The 20,689-nt window shown below is 38.8% G+C and overlaps 1 protein-coding gene across 1 annotated transcript; it reads left to right on the forward strand.

The window, feature by feature from the left end:
- Positions 1–955: 955 nt before the first annotated feature.
- Positions 956–20,381, forward strand: PTGFR (prostaglandin F receptor; the record flags this gene model as incomplete). The annotated part of the gene is made up of 2 exons (XM_082314509.1): positions 956–1,744; positions 20,070–20,381. The coding sequence occupies 2 exons, from the start codon at positions 956–958 to the stop codon at positions 20,379–20,381; spliced, it is 1,101 nt and encodes a 366-aa protein (XP_082170635.1).
- Between the last annotated feature and the right edge of the window lie 308 nt (positions 20,382–20,689).

Raw genomic sequence — 20,689 nt, forward strand, 5'->3', positions numbered from 1 at the left:
CGTGCCGTGCCGTGGGAAGGTGCCGTGCCGTGCCCTGCCCCGAGTGAGGAGTTGGCCGACTGCGCTCCCGTTTCGCAGTTCTGAAGGCTAGAAATACCTTCGGGTTCGGCGTGCCCGGTTTCTGATCTAGCTCAGTAATTGAGAGGCTTCACCGCCTCTTTGTATTGTGCGTTATTAAAGCCTGCTCTTTTTTCTGCATGGGAAGTTTTTGCCAGCAGGAATGTCCTGAGAGTAGAGATGGGAGATAAAGTGTAAAGTAACTTGCAGAATCAGTTTCTGAATAAGGGAGCATCTAAAATACAAGTTTGTACTTCGGTGAGGGAACTGCGGAGTTGGAGACTTCAGTGCTGGTTATGTTAAAGCTTTAAAACATTGAATTGTGAGAGGAGAATTACTTGGAAGATGTTAGGACATTGTTTTGAAAATAAATGCTTAACAGTGAGGAGAAAAATGGAGTGTGATTATCATCTCCAAACATTCCAGTTTGAGTATTCCACTTTTGACTGTGGTTGGGCTGATAAATACTTTCATTCTAGGAATATGTTGCAAAAGCCATTTGTTTATATACATAGTTTAACCACCAGAATGTTTTGTATGGTTTCTCTGATTATATGTACATGAGCATTAAATATTTTATATGTTATCTGTATATCTTACATGTGCAGAGACTATAAAGATACTGTACGCTGTATCTGCATCGTATAATGTATGCAGGTAATTGTTTTATCCTGTGACTGATGCGCTTAAAATATGATGCCATATCATATCGCATCACTCAGAAAACCAGAAAATTAGATTTGTACCATAGACTAGTATTGTGGAATTTCTGCTTCAAATGTCATTTGAACAGTGATATGCCTTTTACAGTGTGTGTGTATTTTTTTTTAATATTGCAGATGCCTTTTGATTGCAAGACTGCTGAAATGTTTTGAGGGCTGCCGCTCCTTTCCTAACCATGAACAGTTCAAAATCACCAGGGCTGGCTGGATTTGGAATCTTGAAAAACACAACCTGCCACACGGAGAAGAAGATTTCAGTTTTCTTTTCAATAATCTTCATGACAGTGGGAATTTTGTCCAACAGTCTTGCAATAGCAATTCTCATGAAGGCATATCAGAGATTTAGACAGAAATCAAAAGCCTCCTTTTTGCTTCTCGCTAGTGGCTTGGTTGTCACAGATCTCTTCGGCCACCTCATCAACGGAGCCATTGCAGTGTTTGTGTATGCATCAGATAAAGACTGGATTCGATTTAACCAGTCCAACATTCTTTGCAGTGTTTTTGGCATCTGCATGGTTTTCTTTGGTTTGTGCCCGCTCTTCCTGGGCAGTGTCATGGCTGTTGAACGGTGCATTGGAGTCACTAAGCCAATATTTCACTCTACAAAAATGACTTCTAAACATGTGAAAATGATGTTGACTATGGTATGTTTGTTTGCTGTTCTTATAGCTTTGCTGCCTATTCTTAGGTTTAGAGCCTATCAAATTCAAGCATCGAGGACCTGGTGCTTCTATAAAACAGAACATGTTGAGGACTGGGAAGACAGATTTTATCTCTTACTTTTTTCTTGCCTTGGGTTACTGGCCCTTGCTATTTCATTCTTGTGCAATGCTGTCACAGGAATTACCCTCTTAAGAGTCAAATTTAAAAGTCAACAAAGACAAGGCAGATCTCATCATTTTGAAATGATCATTCAGCTCTTGGCTATAATGTGTGTTTCTTGCATTTGCTGGAGTCCATTCCTGGTAAGAGCCTAACGTGTTTGCCAATTTTTAATGCACATCACTGTATAAAAGTTATACTTTTTTATCTCCAGGTTTTAAGGTGCTTTAGCTGTGATAACAGCTCCATTCACTCTTCAAGTTATTGATTTTACAGCATATTGCCCATAACGTATGTACCTATGCATCTGTAACAAAAATGATAATTATTCTCTACTTCTGATCATAAGCAGAATAGATTGAGTAAGCAAAATGTATAGGGACTGTGAGGACTTTATTTCCAGTGCTGTGAAGCAGACAGTGGTAGCAGAATGGTGGCTAGAATAAATCGGAGCAAAGACTGAGCTTGTCGAAAAATTCAGTGAAGTCTTGGAGTGGTAAGTCTGTTTAGTCTGTACTGTGGTTCATATCATTTTTTATTTATGGTAGTCTGGTTGTTGTTACTATTACAGTTTGCTGCTACTTGCGAACTGTGTTACAGAAGATAACAGCTAAGAATGTGAAAACCTTCTGCTCCATTAGCAGGGTATTAAGGGCTTTGCTTTAAAGTTATGTTAAAAAACAGTGGTTGGCAGTAGGTTAAAATAAAAATTTGGTTTAGACCTGACTAAGCTGAGTTTGTAATCTGGACGGATGACTAGCAAAGCTATTCTGTGCAGTCAGTGCGCTTTCTCAGCTGTCCCGGCTGTAACTTAGGGCTGCTTGCTGGTAACTGCTGTGACTCTTCCAAAGCGGTAAGTGCTGCTCATGTTAACGTGTGCTCTAGCAGGGTCAAAGGAAGCGGGGTTATGATATGGGAAAGAATTTCATGGTTCCTGTTGCATGATGGCATTATAAAACTGATATTAGAATCATAAAGTAGTTTGGGTTGGAAGGGACCTTTAAAGGTCATCTAGTCCAACCCCACTGCAATGAGCAGGGACATCTTCAACTAGATCAGGTTGCTCAGAGCCCCATCCAGCCTGGCCTTGAATGTTTCCAAGGATGGGGCATCTACCACCTCGCTGGGCAACCTGTTCCAGTGTTTCACTACCCTCATTGTGAAAAATTTCTTCTTTATATCTAGTCTAAATCTACCCTCCTTTAGTTTAAAACCATTACCCCTTGTCCTATCGCTATTGGCCCTGCTAAAAAGTTTGTCCTCATCTTTCTTTTAAGCCCCCTTTAAGTACTGAAAGGCTGCAATAAGGTCTCCCTGGACCCTTCTCTTCTCCAGGCTAAACAACCCCAACTGTCTCAGCCTTTCTTCACAGGAGGGGTGCTCCATCCCTCTGATCATTTTTGTGGCCCTCCTCTGGACCTGCTCCAGCAGATCCATGTCTTTCCTGCGCTGGGGGCTCCAGGGCTGGATGCAGTATTATATTAATTGTGACTCTTTTTACTGCAGTAAACCTGACTGAAGAAAATTTATTTTTTTACTAGGATGAGAGAGGTTAAGTCACAAGTAATATGAAATCTTAATTTGTTTCCTAGAAACAAGGTCCCGTAGTTTTCCACTGATGTGAATAAGGAGCGATTTTGTTTTGAGCTTACAAATATAGAAATTTAAATCTGAGATCTGAATCAGATCCAGCTACCTCTCATCTACTCACTGCCTATAGTATAGTATGGAGTCACCTGAACTAGTTCTGAATTAGATACTGATATTAGCCTAGTTGCAGCAGTTGGGTATGTCTGGCAGGTAGCATTTTATTAATCCAGTATCACAGACTTGAAAGAGAGGGTCTGGATATAAATCTCCACATCACAGAAATGCACAAAAACTGTTCCACTTTTGTTCAACACACAGAGAATTTTCCCCTGCTTCTCTATTGATTTTTCTGGACTTGCTCTACAGCATAGTTTAAATTCATGTTGGCTTTTCTCAGTGTCCTGGCTATTGTGCATAGAGCATAAACAAAGTCATCGGAACAGTATAGCAAGCTTTTGTAGTGAACTTACTTCCAGACACCTCCTGAGATTTGTCTGGGGCAAGCCACAGAATGGTTTTCAAGAAAAGCAACTCAAATGATGGCTGTACTTTTAATGAACAAACAGTATATTATCCTCTGGTGACATTTATTTTCAGATAAAATAACTGTCCTTAAAGGTTGGAGTTAATTTGATTTTTGAAAAGCCCTTGGGTATCAAAAGAGCTATAGACTTTTTTAATTCAAAAGAGATAATTCATTTATTCAACATATGAAGGCACACTAAATTGCAACTACTGTGGTTGTTTTTTCAGTGTTGGTAATTTTGTTATGCTTTTCAATTTTTATAAATTATAAAAACATAATTTTTAAAATCTTGACAGTCTTTATTGAAATTGCAACACTACTTTTGTTGAAGTATTTAACTTCATCTAAGTTGTAGCTGACACTGAATTATTATTCCAGTAACAAATGTTTTTCCAGAGCCTTTTCAGAGTTTGGTGTTTTCATCAGCTGGTGATATAGATCAGTGAATGACTTCTTGCTTTATTTTGTTCTTGGTATTTTTGGGGACTTTGTTGCAGAGGGGATGATACACAAGCAGTTCTGGGTCATTGCGTGGCAAATCTGCCGGTGTTCTCTGTGCATTGCGGGCTCACAACACTTTGCTTCTGGATCTCTTTTGAAATGAGATGAGCCAAACTACCACCAAAATTAGCCTGGCAATATGGAAAATAGTCCTGCAATATGGACAAATTTATGTTAGAAACAAGAAGTTAAAAAAAAAAAAGTTAGTGTTAAGGTAGGATTTAGTTCTTGAAACAAAGTTTCAAAGAAGTGAGCAATTAGTGTTTTAGCCAGAGAGTTCGATAGTCTGGGAAATGCAAAGGACAGGGTCCTTGGTCGATGTTACCTTTCTTAGCTGTTAGGATCGTAGAGTTGTCATAAAAGTTAATTCTCTGAATTACCAACTCTTTGTTTTGGTAGCATTCTCTTCACTGAATACAAACAGAATTATAAGCGCAGCGTTAATTTAGCAAGCCTTATTGGACTGCAGTGGAGCATGCAGATTCAGTGGAATAAAGCTTTGCCAGGAATGTACTGCTAAAGTGCTACAATAAAGAGATCCAGGGTTTATCAAAGTGTATGATTTACGAAGAATTGCTGATCCAAATGTACTCATTTGATTTATCTGAAACCTCTCAGGGCTTTTAATTGGTGAAATGAATTGTTTAGATTCTATAATTTAATCAGCGTATACCAAAATATATATTTCTTGAAATAAATATGAGCAGATGTTCATAGGTGAGATTATTTGGCAAAGTAGCTAAATACATGCTTGTTTTGCATTCATTTGCTTTTTTTATTTTTTCTCAAAGCAAAATCTAGAAAGTCAGTGTCAATCTTTGAATTGCAAATTTTACCCATGTTCTCTAACCCAAAGAGTAGAGAACAAAATGTTATGTGAGAGTGAATTGTCTCTGTATAAACCAAAGTGATTATAAACCAAACCAACCTTTGGAAGAGAAAGTGGAGAAAGGCGATGCAGTTTATGCCACGTGGTTTGCAGATACAAGAGTTTTGATTTATTTGGTGTAATTCTCCATCTGATGGGGGAGTTTGCTTTGTTTATTTTTCTTCTGTTTTTAATCTAGTCTGGTGTTATGTCAATTGTCATATGTGCATGGCTACCAAAATCAAGTCTATCCAATACTGTAATCCCACTGCAGTTTTACTTCACTATTTGATTTTATTTTTTTTTTTTCCAAGTGGAGTTATATATTCAGTTACTGTTCTGTGCTAAAATTGCCTTTAGATGACATTAGAGGCACAAGACCCTGGATCATCCTTTATGGTGTCTGGTGTGGAACTGAGCTTGACTTCTGCACCTGCTCAGTGGTAGTGAACTTGTTTTGGTGCCTCTATATATCTGTGTATATGTATCTAACATTTATTATTATATATAATAATATATAATATTATAATCGATCACCACCTCTATTTTAAGACTCCTGGAGATCTGGAGCATTTTTCAGCAGCAGAGCCCGTGGCATGGCTCATGTGGAGCTCTGCCTGGGGCTGTTGGACAGGGACTTCCCTCTGATTTCTTTTCTTCCTTCCGATTTCTTTCCTGAAGCTCCGTCTCATTTGTCCCTCAAAAATGAGCAGCGTTTTCAATTTTTCTCCCGCTGTGTGGGAATCTTCTTAAGGGAGTACCGGAATAAGGGGTGCTCCCTTCTTCTTCCCTTGTGGGCGAACATTCATCTCCTTTTGAGGAGTTGAGAGCAGGAGGGAAATCACAAAAAAAGCAACAAGTAAAATTCATGAGTTTTCCGATAATCTATGTAGTCAATGATTTGCAGAGGCACATTTGTTCTGACAGTCCAAATAATTTTGCTTTGTGATGGATAATTCCAGGAAAATACATTCTGAAGACAGTAACATCTACTTCTGTGTGTAATAAGTCATCGTCTCTCATCCTTGCTAGAGTCTTAGCCCTTTGCTAGGGATATGTGAATTTTGTTGGATAAATTTGGTCCCTAAGGGTTGGATTCCCAAAGCTGATAGCTGGGCTGGAGCATTTTGTGACAAGCATCTCTGATGAAATGGATTGTTATATTAAGCTGTTTTTTGGCTGTGACTTGGTGTCTGGCCTGTCATGAAACAGCTTGTTTTTGGAGCTGTGTTCGTATAAGCAGATTTTGACTTCAGTACGTCAAATTCTGTGGGGCTCAAGGGATAAAAACATTTTGAATTTTGTTTTTGGAGTAACAAAGTGAACTCCCTCTAATTGCAGATGGAGGGGGGTTACTTCAGAGTGAATTTATCTGCAGGAACAAATGATGATACGAAGAAATGTATACTCTTTTTCATGTGTGGAACACAGTCTTAGTCTGAGAAAAATGCTTTTACATGTAAATTATTCTTGTTAAGATCTTTTTCCATGCAGTTATCTGATTACTTTCATTCCAGTTTTACCTCCCCTCTACTGCAGAAAGTAGCCACTCCTTCTAGTTTTTTTTTTCAAAGATCTCAGCTATTTATTTCATATGACTAAATCAACTCTTACTTAGTTGCTTTTTTACTGCCTAGATTAATTTCTAGCACTCTCTTCTCATGTCACCTCTTCCCTTTCCAATTTGTTATGCTAATTGTGTCTCTCTGAACTCACTCTGACTTCTTCTTGTCCTCAGATTGTCTCATGCAACGAGCCTTGATGGTTGTTTTTTGTGCACCTAGGACTGCATTTAGCTTACAATTTGCTGAATCACTCCAACCTAGAAGCTGCCAGAGCTGGTATGAGTGGTCCTTTCAGTGCATACGCTGCCACAGGAGGCAAGAAGGGCAGCGCTGCGCTGACAGGGATGCTCCTGGTGGAATACACTTACCCTGGCCTAGCCCACCCTGGTTGCCCCACCAGGTATTTTGCGTGCTGAGACAGGCTCACGGTTTGTATGTGCTGAAGGAGGTCAGGCTGTTACAGGTTTTATACTAACTAAATTCTAGGCCATGTAGTTGCATACAGTATAAGGTACTTTTTGTTGTACAAGGCAGTCCTCTGTGTTTTAGTGTTTTTGTATGTGTAGTCACATATATACTTGCACACTGACACTTTTCCAGGAGTTCATACCCCTGTTACCCTTGAAGCATCTTCCTCCATTCCTGTTTTCGGTAGTCTTTAACAAGCTGGCAGTTTAAATTTCTGTTGTACTACCTTATGTTTATATGTGGAATGGGCATCATTTATATGAGCTCGTTGCTTTATTAATGTTGTTTGTATGCCTTCAAATATTGCTGGTTGTATTGTCCCTACAACAAAATAGTTACTTAAAATTTGTCCCTTCTCTTGTGCTCTCTGGCTGGTGATTTTCATAATTGAAAAATACAGCTGAGGAGAAGCAGACACAAGATATGCCAAGATGCAGGTCCACACCTTGCCAGTGAGGCCCTTGTTGCCAGGTACAGTACAGCCACCCCAGACCTCACGGGTGGCTGCTCTGCAGAAGCGTATTCTCTTACAGGGTCACTGGCAAAACACGTTGGTAGTCAAAGCTGCAGCCTGTGTGAGCTCATTGTGTCTGCCTAGGCACTGTCAACGAGGAGAGTGATCTTTTCTTTTGAAAAAGAATAAATTAGACTTTCAATTTCCAGTCATCCATTTCTGAAGATTGAAGGAGATGCTCTTAAGTGTGTTTAGCTAACCTTGCAGCTTTGAATGCCATTGTAAAAGTTACTTTCACAGGGGAAAACCACAATTTGTCTGTCTTTTTCATGATTAAGATTTTTAAGAAGGTAATCAATGATAATTACGGTGTTTGTGCTGGCTTTTGTCATTGAATTCTTGTAATGTTTTGCTAGAACGGTTGTCTGTTGACACCATAGAAAGACGGGATGTGCTATCAGAGTAAGGAAGATGTGGTTCGAGTTGGGTCTGGGCTACACTTCACACCCTGCCTCCGGCAGGCTGACGGGCACAGGAGAGGTGACCTGCTGCAGGACCTCTACGGGAAGACCCGTTGGATGTTGTCATTGCATCTCTTGGGCCGGGTGCAAGCCCATCTCAGGAGCCCACTTTTGCCACAACAATTTTAATAAATGAACTGGTTTCATAGGGAAAGGAAAAAAGCTTTTTGCTAGCAGAAGACCTGCTAGATACACCTCTTTATCTCTAGTCCGAAGCGTGGATACAATAATGGTTATTGTCAACCATAGGTTGTTATTTCTCTTCCATGCCTTGCTGTGTCAGAAGAGGTCAGATCAGGAGCGGCTGTTTGACTGAATAAAATGCTCCCTGAGTTACTCTGGAAATAAAAAAAAAATCCCATACGAGTTTGCTTGTCTTTCAAGCTACACTAGAAAAAGGGCTCTTGCTCTCCCTCATATCGTGGCCTTTTAATTGCTTGCTGAGTTTCTCAATGCATCCGTTAACACTGCAAATTCAATTAGTATTCTTGCTTGAGTTCCTCTGAATGAGCTTCTGAAACTCAAGGTTAAATCACTGAAATGTTAGTGTCATTCCTAATATTATGGCTCAAAAGATATTTTGGAATAAATAGCTGATTTTAGGGGTTAAGAGGAAAGAGAACACTCATTTTGATTGAAGTTTTTCTTAGTCTCAAGACAGAAGTGTCTTTTTAGCTTAGTTTCCTGTGGAATAAGGTTTAAGCAACAACTCAGATAATTCAAGTGTGCTTTTGTATGTCACCATGAAAATAATCCATGGAAAGAAATTGTAGGTGTTTGCAGAGAGAGAATAACAAAGTTTAATAAAATGTATTTAAAAATTCATTCAACCTATTCAGATGTGTTTCTATGATACTAGAAACCCTTGGATAAGATGTTCATGCCTTTTTTTAGTATTGGTTGTAGAGATCTTTCTTTTACTTTGGATTCTTAAGAGGCACAGCTGGCAAATTTCCACCAGTTAAGAAATGGAATAAGCATCGTTTTAGAGTATACCCACCTAAAATGATACTGAGTTTCAAAGGTACTGTTTCAGTGTTCTGAATTGGTCTGAATTGGTCTGAATTTCGTCTTTTACAGTTTGTAGAGATCTTAGGGGCCTTAGCCTTTCTGAGAAATATGAATCATTTTAGAAAAATATTCTTAAATGTGGGCCAGGGCATAGTTTATCATAGAGTGCTTAGAAACTCTATATTAATTGTGGCTATATTTGTAATTCAAGTGTTTACCTCCCTCTCACAGAAGTCAGGGAGCTGAGCAGCTGAGTTACTCTCTCAACAGGAAAGAAGTTCTGCAGCAGAAATGGACAGTGGTCAGCATATTGTCCTGCAGTACTGATATGAGCCAGGGAAGGAAGAAGAGCTGAGTTTGACAGATTGTCCTTTACCAGAGGCTTTTGGGGAAGCATAATTATAGTTTTTGTTATCTATGTTTACTTGTGCTGTTTGGAAAAACTTATGTAAAGGCTTTTTCTGAAAATGCGGTGCCATCAGAATGTGATGAGGTTGGTTTGTTTCGGAGAGAAAAAGTAGGTTTCCAGTCCTGAGAACATTGCATTTTCAGAACAACCTGGTCCTGTTTTTCTTTCAAAATTGCTTGCTGCTTGATTTTTAAATTTATATTATATATACAGTATTAAACCATAAAGAGCTATAAATTCAAACACAATATTTCATTCCAAATAGGTGCCAATGACTTTCACAGAAAATTTTGAGTTTTTTCAATTTTGAAGTTGCCATTTCAAAAAATCAAATTCTGAAAACTTCAGCCAGATTAATTTCCGCTCACAGCCTCCCCTCATTTATTCAGTTGGTAAAGTTTTTGGATTCTGTGCTTGAAGTCAATTTGATATATATTCCAATTTTGTTTGATAAAAGTGGATTCGTCCTATCTCATAGATATTACACTTATTCAGGCCTTTCTTGCTTGAAGATATCATACACTGCATAGCCATTTCTGGAAAATGTCATACACGGCATAACCATTTTTGGATGGTTATTTTAGGAAAGCTCTTTTTCCTGACTATCTAAAGTCTTTAAATGGTAAACTTGTTGCTGAAAAGTCTCTGGGACAAATACACTCACATGGAACAACTCCAGAAACTCCTCCATCCTCACCAGGTTTAACATGACAGACATCAGTGTGTGATATACATTCGTATGTTCTGTGAGATATTTATTCTGTTATTATGGTGTTAATTCATGATCTTAAGTTTTACATCATGATTGTAAATGTTTCTAGCAGAAGTTATTTGTCTTAATAGCAGTGTAGAATCAGTTTATGTCTGAGAGCGCACATTATTTGGATCCTCTTCTGGGAAATATGCTATTTAGCTTTAAAACAGAGCAATACTTATTTCATGTGCTTTTGAGACTTAAATTTTACATTAAAATATTCAGAAATTGCTGAATTGCAGCTGGTTACTTGGGTGACAAGCTCCCTGAGGAAGGAAGGTGCCTGTTTACTGTGTGCATGCATGGTGCCTAGCAGAACAGGAGCACGATCCCATTGTGGGTTCTGTGTATATGCTCTTACAAATAGTAATGGCCAGGTACCAGAATGTTACAGAAAAGCTTTACACCAGGATTTGCAGTGAAGTTTTAGTAATTGTGACTCATTCTTTCGCATTCATTCTCATATTGGATGAGGTGAAATAGCTGAGCGGCTGAATGAACCTGAGCCATATTGTAGGTAATATACTGTCTCTTGCTGAAGGATTGCTCTTATCTACTCCAGGCAGAGCAGGGAGTGGAGAGCAGCTCATAAGCTTGCTCTTAGCGCTTCTTTTTAATGAGCTGTGTGAAGACCTCATTCAGAGACGTGTGCTGAAGCATGGGTTTGAGTGGCGTTGGAGTTGTGTTTCTGCATGATTTCCTGAAGAAGGCTGAAGATGAGTCTTTGTGTAAGGGATGTTCTGAACTGAGGTTTTAAAGAAAATTGGGCCTCAATACTAAACTTGCAGAAACCAAAGATTACTTTGTTATTGGATAAATGGAAGTTAATGACTGATCTCCAGCTGGTCCTCTACTTGCTGTCCTGGACCTGTGTGCTGCCAGCTGCCTCAGGTGGCTTGAACCCCATGTAAGCTGGCTCTGCGTGGGCTGCACGGCCACCCCAAAATTATGGGAGTGAGGAAGGATGTAAAGGATGTAGCGAGTCTGCCCGTGAGCAACCTCGTCACCCACATAATGAGCAATATCAGGACATGAGGATGTGGGGAAGAAGACTCGTGCGATGGTGGGGATGTGGCCAGCTGCGTTCCCCTCTGCCTCACTGCGTGGAAGGGTGTTAAAACAGGAGGTGAAGCAGGAAGGAGGTGAGGATCCATGTGAGTGATAGCAATTTGGTTTGGGACTTACAGTTCATTAGTGAGTTGGAAATAAAATTGAATCCACTTATTACCAGGAACGTGTGTTTGCTGAAGCAGGGAGAAATAAATCACTACTAAGTGGAGATTTGATTTTTTTCTTCCCTCTTCCACCTAAAAGGTGGTCCAGCTGCACAGCAGTCCCTTTTAATTTATTTGCCAACATTAAAGAGAAAAAATATTGCAAATTATATATTACAACTTGGTAAATATATTGCTAATTCATTAGCCCTGTTACTTCCACTCATAGCTTCTTAATGTACTTCTCCAGAATGATATACAGAATAAGTCACTTTAATAAAGGTGATTTTTTAAAAAAATAACATGAAAGGAGCACATCACATCTTGCTTTGCTTCCAGCCAGATTTGCAAATACTGCAAATCAGATAGCACAAAGCCATTAGGTGACTATGACTCCAATCCATCTTTAAAAAGATTTCATTTTCCTCCACTGTGTATGTTGCATACATGGTAAACATAAACGTATGTAAAATATAATTACAAATTAATGTATCTTTTTTTTTTTCCTCCTTATTTTCCTCCTACACCCATGTAATAAATGCCATAATTTCTCAGACAATTAAACTGAAGGTCTGACTCCATTGGTAGGTAAATAGAAAAATAGAGTAGGTCCTTTACTTTTTTTTGACCTGTTGTTACTTGAGGTCTTGCAGGCTCAGTCACACATCAAAGCCATCTGCATCCCTGAATTCTAGAAGAGGTGAAAAGGCCGCTATATATCATGAGTGGCTCACTGTGAAATTCTTCTTGTTTTCACACTTCTAATATGTATAGATATCTCTGAGTTCGGTGGTATTTGCCCTGAAAGCCTGCATGTATGTGCCATTCCTCTGAAATCAAGGAGTGACCTGTCCAAGGAACCCATAGAGAATTCAGCCTAATTCTTGGCTTCTTAGACAAAAGTAACAAATCTGAGAGAATTAAAAAAATGGCCAGGTAAGAACTGGCAAATCCTGCATTCCCTACAGAAGAACATTTTCTTGCTCTCAAAGACATAAGTGGAAGATTTGCCTCTGGTTGGTGATTCTACATCGTATCTTTCCTCAGACATGTAAATATAGTGGAGGATGACTTTAGTAATAAAGCAGCGTGAATGTGGTGATGTTTGAAAAGACAGTTCACTTCTAAGCTATTGATTTGATCCTGTGCATAACTAATTAAATGCTGAATTCATTCTATAATTATGGACCTTTGCAGCTCCTTTTTCCTCCAGGTTGTCTGCATATTGTCTCTTTTTTTCTGTATTCAGACAGTTCTTCTCTTCCTCCCCAGTATTATGTGTTACTTGTGATTCTTTCTTTGGGTAGGTATTTGTAGGGTATTAGCGAGAGAAGTTCTGTTGCTCCTAAATCAATGAGAATATTTGTTTAGCCAATAAAAATGTGATTTTTTTCCAAATGAGTGTGAAAACCTGAAAAAGAAAAGCAATAAAAGAGAGGTAATAGGGCATTTCCAGGGTTTGAAGCTTTACCCAACTGACTCTAAAGGAAGAATGAATGGATCCTGAATACTTATAGTTCTTAAGTATTTATTTGATTTGATTGTTTTTCTCAGGATGATCCTTATTATGCAGTATTAGAAATACTGTATTGTTTTCTGGTCCCAAGAGGTCTAGCAGTTGTCCTGTAAAGTTTCTCTCAGCATTGCTGGGTAAAGAATATTTTAATTTTATCTGTAAAATTAATTTTTTTTTTTTTACAAGAGATTTTTGTTATAGGTCTTGTTGTTAGGCAGCAATACATTCCTCACTCTATGGAAGCAGGCTTTCTTGTAACTTTAAAACATGTAGCTCAGGAAACAGCTTGTTTATTTGACTTTGATACAGACACCGTGTCTTTTCATTATGAAGTGAGTCATCTACTGCCTTCAGCGCGGAACTCTTCTCTGTCCATATCCATTTTGCTTTCCTTTCAAATGAGTTAATCAGTTAAGCTGTGAGAGTAATTACATTGCTAGTTGAACGAAAATATTTCTAATTTTGAGAGGGTGGAAGGGAAAGAAGGAAAAAAGACTGCCACTCCAAGACAGAAATATCTGGATTCTTTTGGAGAATGAAAGAGAGGTGACCTGGAATGCTTCATTCAAGCCCAACCTGAATTTATGTTACTGCAAACCAGATGCAAATAGGTAGTGTCTAAGGGGAAAGTTGACAGAAAATAAAAGCTTCACTTTCAGTTGATGTTTGTGAGTTTATGCACACAAAGAAATCCTTCTCTTCATGAGGCTTACTTCATAATTGCATTCCTGCCTTATATAGAGCATGATAATGCCAAAGGCAGTTAATAAAATATAAATAGTGAGTATAATGTCACAGCACTTCACATTTTTTTCAGTAATTTTGACATTCTTGCATGCATAAAAATCTCATTTCAAATGATGTTTCCAAATGTTTGTTGGAAAGTATATTGCCTTCCATAAATACTTTGCATAAAGCTGTAAAAACACAGATGGTGAAAATGTCACACTTTACTCTAATGGCACAGTAATGGAGTGCAATAGACTGTGAGTCCTCTGCAGACCCGAGCCTGCGTGAGGAGAACAGAAAGCTCAGAACAACTGAACAGCCCCAGTGAGGAGGGATCATACGGCAAGGTCAGATGGAGCTGAGCTGCTGGGTGGCAAACACCCACAGAGCCTTAATTTAATGTCATGGCTGCAGTGTCATATACATGCTGCTACGCTGCAGTCCTTTCTTTGGCATCCAGTCAATGTGAGAGCTGCCCTACCAATTCAGAGGGGTGCTTGGACATACCGTTTCAAGGCTTTGATCTTGCCAACATGAGGAAAGGCACACGTATCCTGAACAGTACCATGTTCATGAAGCAGCAGCGTCGGCGGGTGAGAAATTGCCTGGTCACAGAATCCACTGTGTCTGAGAAAGGAATGTTAGAAACTATTTTCATTTGCGTTGTGGAAAATGTTGTGTTTTCCCGTTTTCTCTATACTTTTTTGACTTTTATCACAGCTTTGGGAACACCTCTGAGCTCCGAGTGCCTTCAGCTTTACAATACATCCGAAAGGCTTATGCGGCTCCGTTGTAAGGAGGGTAAATACGGAGCACGTGGAGGCTAAATAAACATCTACAAAATGTTTTTGCAATCTCAGCTACCTCTGGTCATCTGAATCTTTTCCGATCCTCTGTCTGTTTCTCATTTGGGTTCTGTGTTTCTCATAGAGGACTGCGACTCTGATAAAGGAAAGGTCCTTCTCAGACTAGCTGCATTTAATGGGATAATAAGTAAACTTGCATGTTTAAGGATGCATATCATGGCAGGTAGTAGTTGCCACCCTTGATTTACCTGTTTTGGACCAGAACTTAATTTCAGGAGATAGAGATTTTTCCCCAACAGAGTAGTGAGCCAGTGGATCCATCGTTAATTTTTAGTGGCATTACTGTTTTTTCACAGAAGCGTACATGGGAGAAAAGGGAACTCCTTTTTTGCTGCTACTTGTCAAGAGCTGATGCTGCAAATCTTTACACACGGAAGTATTACCTATCCCCTTAAAAGTACCCTCTGGACTTTAATGTGGAGGAAAACTTGCTAGCGCATTTTGTCTTCTCCAATTCCTTTTTAAGTACAAATTTTTAAAATATAAAATCACTATGCTCCGTTAAAATTTACTTGCTAGCCCAAATGATCATCTGGTATATAAAAGTTGAAGGTATCGTTCATGTTTTTCTTTTAAAAAGGGAAAGGAAAACATGGGGGAAAAAACATGTTGCAGATCTATAACATAAAAAGCATTATGTGGCATAAGTAGTACAGTGTGTGTACTAATATTTTGATGGCAGAAGTGGTACGCTACATATTTTTCTTGGAAGCTCTTGCTTTTACACTGACTTATATAGAATCACAAAGAAAATAAAATGAAGCATACTCAGCTTTGTTGCAACAAATGCTTGGTTTATATACTGCAATATCTATGTAGCAATGATATAGGCAATTTGCTGTCAGGATTTCTTTTCTAATGGCTGTTCTTAGGAGATATAAAGTGGTACGTAGAATGTGAAGATAGATACATTTGGATTTCTCTCTCCCCCTCTTTTGCAAATTTTTTTCTTAAAGTTTATGTTTATAGAGTGCTACAAAGTATCATCTTCTATCAGCTCTTGCCTTTTGCAGACTGCAGCTTCTTTGTAGCATGTACGAATAATGGAAGTTCCAAAAACTTCTGGAAATTCAAAATAATTATATATTTTTTGTTTCCATGGAGTGGGACATAGTAGAATACTGCTTTGAGTCCTATGTGCTTTAGGAGAAGGGGATACGCACCTCTGGATTCAACATAGGCATCAGTGACAAAATATATGTACTCCGCAAATACTGAAAAAAACATGGACTTTCTTCCATTAATGGAAATTCTCAGAACTGCTTGTAATGAAATCCAAAGGAAGAGGAAGAGGTCTGGGAGGGTCTGCAAGGTTCCCACAGGGAAATGGAGCCTGGAGGCTGAGCTACAGTGGAAGAGAATTTCTGATATTTGTTTGCACATTACAAAATTGGCCTGTCTGCTCTGCTTTCCGTGTGAATCTCTCGGTGACTGATTTTTATCCAGTTTCCTGAAGTCAAGGATAGAACCTGGATTTAGAGCCTGTGTGCTGAAATGCATCAAAGTAGTATGACGGTTTGCCTTATTTCCTAACTCTAAAGTCTGCTTCTTGTTTTGACTGGCTGTCCTTGAGTACTAACAGGAATGTGACTAAGCAGCACTGCCATTTAGCTTATTAGTTGTTCTCGTATAATTGAGATCCAATTGGAAGGGAAATTAAAGACATGCTGTTTAGATTTGGAGAGTGGTGTGAAGCTTTGGAGCAATTTTTTTCTGTTTGTTGCACTGAGCTTTGTCCCTAAGGGAAATGGCAATTCTCTGATGCTATCTGCTAGAAGTAAAATTGTAGAAGTCAACAAATTCAAAATGTTTTTAAAACTTTTCCATCAGACTTTCTGGATCTTGTGAAGTGAGCTTTGGTTTTAGTGAAGCCTAAAATTGGAAAAAAAGGGTGGAGAAGTTTAACGTATCGTGTCAAGTCCTTGCTTGACACAAATTTGATTTCTCTGTATTTATTTGTAGGGACAGAGAGTTCTCAGGTCTTTCCTTAAACCAACAGGACTAATATGAATCAGACTGACTTCATATCTTACAAGCTGGCAGCCTTGGTTTAAAAAGTCACTTTTACAGTTATGCTTTTATAGTTTCTTTCCTAATGAAAGTTTGAATTGTATTGGTTATGTCATGTGATTACTTTCATTTTTTTTGCAAACCAGGGAGACATACTACAGCTGTGTTCTTATAAACATTGTATAACTCAGCAAAATGCTACTTGGATTTTTACATTTCTAACTATGTTAGAAAATGTCATGAGTTACGTTTATTATTTATCAGCTGGGGATTAGGTTTTTAAGTCATACTGCTGAATCTGCATGAATATTAAATTCAGTTGTGGAGATCAAAGGCAACTAGATATGATGCAACTGCGTTGCCTCTTCCCGTTTCCCCACTTGTGTACTGCTGGCTACAGAGGACAGCATTCCTTCATTACACTAACCTGATGGACCTACAGGGGAAAAAAAAAAAAAAAAAAGTCAGTCCTTGAATTGGTTTCTTGACTTTGAACTAATTATTGAAAAGTATTAGTCAAATAAGAAGAAAAGAAGTGTCCTTTCTGAGCCAAGGACTTGTGCCAGTTCAGTGACACAACTTTCTTGCACGTAGGAAGCAAACACAGATTGCCTGCATGTTTTGCTTCAATTAAATCCTTTATTAAATAGCTGGTACTGTATTAGGCCTTTTTATCATTATGATTTCAAACTGACTTTGGAATAGTATTTTAAGAATTTAAATTTAAATAAAAAAATTGACCATGAAAATGTGTTAGAAATAATAATTTATATTGGCCTCACTCCATCCTACCCCTCTTCAGCTGGAGTTTAGGGTCTTGTTCTAGAAATCATCAGATGACTTTAGAAAGGCTCCAGTAGCCAGGACATGGTCTCCTCTTTGCCCTGTCTCTGCATGCAGTTGGCTTCAGTTGCCTGCAGTTTTCTTACATGTTTTCTCGGAAGACATGGAAGAGCTGCCAGTACAGTGCAGGCTCTTTGGAGGAGTGAGAAGCTATATCACTTCATAGCCAATGTGATGGTAATGTGTCTGTCACTACCACTGCTCTGCCACAAGTGTTTTTGGATAAAAATGCTCATGCTTGGGGTCAGACTGAGATTCTCTTAGTCCAGGCCTGTATGGAAATCTCTGCATCTCAGAACTTCAAAAAGTTGGGATATCATTTTATGTTGGTTTTAGTGATACAAGAAAGGAAATGATTTTTTAATTTCTGCATAACACTCCGAAACAATATAAGTAATATGGCTAGAAAATTCTTATTTTATGAAACAGAATTTGTAGATAATATAAATTTTATCTTATTATTTCCAATACAGGTATTCACAGCTGAGTTGCTTAAGCATTTAGCTATGTATATAAGCTCTACTTGCTACTTGTGAGTTCAGATATATTATTTTTTGTATGTCCAGTATTCAGAAGAGGTAACTTAAATGTTCCGGATGAAGCTTCTCCAAGTACCAGAATCCATAAAATCATGTATCAAATTTCCTTGTTGTTCTGATTTACTTTATGTAACTCCATAATCAAAACAGAGGTACTTTATGTTGAGATGTTCAACAGGAAGTTGAATAGCAAACGAGTGGATTCGCTTAGAGGTGATTACTACTAAATGGAAAGAAATGTCGCAAGTTTGCTAGGTAACGTGAGAAAATAATGTGGATGGGGCTATTTTTCCTAGATGGCAACATCTACTGCCTCCTCTTCTGAGCATGAAATTGCATTGGATTTGGCATTTAACTGCAGAATGCGAGAGAAGAACAACAAATGGATTTTTGAAGTACATCAAGAACCAGATGAGGAAGCTGTATATCTGTATTAAGTCAAGCATGCGGTATATCGGATAAGAACTTTGGTCCATGAGCTCTGTTACGCTGTCATTTGCTCCCCAGTCCTACTTGCATGAGTAAGGAGTATTTCATCTGAATTTGGCTTGTGATATTGGACCTCTAATAAATAAAATGTAGGACTGTCTTGAGAAAACATCCCGTGCAGAAGCCAAAGGAGTTGTCCAAGTTTGGGTGGGCTGCTGATGTCAGAGAGGAATGCGCCCAGCAGTTGTGGGGTGAAAAGCAGATTCAGGGAACTGACTTGCAAGTGTTTGTGTTGGCTTGGTGCTCAGACATTCCTCCTCCTCCTTGCACCGGTTCCCAGCTGTGCTTCTGCCAGTCTTACCAGCTTCCTTAGGAATGTTCCTATGGGCTCTCTTTGCTGCTCCCATAGATGTCCATCCAGAAATGCTTGATCAAATGCTTAATCAAGCAAGTACAGTCTCCTTTTATGCGTTCACTCTGTTCCACTCAAGTTTACACTTGGATGTGGTGACCCACAAGCTATAGGTAGGGCCTAGGAATACAGAGAAGCATTTAAAAAGGGGTAAAATAGGTTTACTGGAATCTCAAGTGGTAGTTTTCTCTCTTCATTCATTATTATTTTTTAGTTTTTTTTTTAATTACAATGTATCTTTGTGAATATATGACCCTCTGCGCTCGGACAGACTGACTCTACCTCTCATCACCCAAGAGATCAGCGTACTCATAGCATCAGTTGTAAAATATCCAGTTTCATAGTTAAATAACTGTATTGCTTTAAAGGCTTTGGAACTGAAAGCCTTACAGTCTTTCCTCTTTCTACCAAAAAAGTCTTCATGTGCTTTTAACATTAATAATAGAGAGAGATAATTTACTGTCCTCTGGCAGATTCCTGGCTTTGCAGAGTCAGGCCTTCTTCACACAGGAACTCAGGTTACAAAACCACAGTGGCAGAAAGCCAGTAAAGGAGAGCTCTGCAGGGCAGGAGCCCCAGTGGCGTGTTTCACTAGGGCTGGTGATTCAAAACCTAGGTTGCAGCTCTGCAAAGCGGGGAGGCCAGCCACAACTGGCAAGAGGAGAGGTATCGGTGGCATTTGTCACTATGGCTTAAATTTTCCTAGAAACCTCTAAACCCTCTGGTTGGTGTCAATAAATCATGTTCTGTTGCAGCTTAAAACGTGATTCTTCCTGATGAAATCAAGGTGCTGTATCCCTTATGCAGACTTTAATTTGGAAAATGTGAAAAAATAAGTACCTTTCATAAAAATGTTCTGATCCAGTGGCCTGTATCCTTGAAAAAATCCTTCCCTGGAACAGTCTTGGCATGCTTTGTTAGCTCAAATTCAAGTTTTTATTCCTTGCTCAAATTAATCCCTGGTTCTGGAGGGTATTCTCTGGTTGCCATCTGACTGGTTGCCATCCTTTACTCAAGGTTCAGCAGAAGTAGTTCAGCAGAGACACATGTACATCCTATGTAAAGCATCATTAAAGGATTTCTAGGATGATGTTACATGCCTGAAAGTATTTACTTTGCAATTGGGATGCACTGATGCTGTGAAAGTGTGAAGATTAGAGATAATGTTGAAATGATTTCACTCATTTACATGCTCTCTTGGTGTATTTTTTTGATATATAATTTTAAAATGTTCCATTTTCAGGTGACAATGGCCAGAATTGGGATAAATGAGAGTCATTCAAAGGAGACCTGTGAAACAATACTTTTTGCTCTCCGAATGGCAACATGGAATCAGATTTTAGATCCCTGGGTGTACATTCTTCTCCGGAAAGCCGTACTTAAAAACCTGTACAAGATCACAAGGGGATGTTGTGGCATGCACATCATAAACTTACATATGTGGGAACTCAGCTCCATCAAGAATTCTTTGAAGGTTGCAGCAATATCTGAGTCACCAGTAAGTTCCAAACAAATAAACCTACAGCCACTCAGCTCTACGGGGCAATCAAGTTAAACGCAGTGTATGAAGAGATGATGGAGTCAACGCTCATACACGGGCAATACCTTAAAATGAATTCCAAGGCTCAGTGATTTGGTATTTGTTTTAAATTGTGAGTGGTTTGCTCTTGTTGCTTACTAGTTTGATATTACTACTCCAAAAGATGCACTTGAATGTTTTAATTCCCTTTAGAATACATCCTTTCCAAAACTGGTAGTAGAATGATAAATCATCCTGTATTTCTCCCTTCCAGGTACTGAAGTGAACAGGGTTCCTTATAATACTCTCCACCAAATCCTTTACCTTAGCAGGCTTCTTAAGAA

Source organism: Platalea leucorodia (genome assembly GCF_965183815.1).
Source record: "Platalea leucorodia genome assembly, chromosome: 5".
NCBI classification, from domain to species: Eukaryota; Metazoa; Chordata; class Aves; order Pelecaniformes; family Threskiornithidae; genus Platalea; species Platalea leucorodia.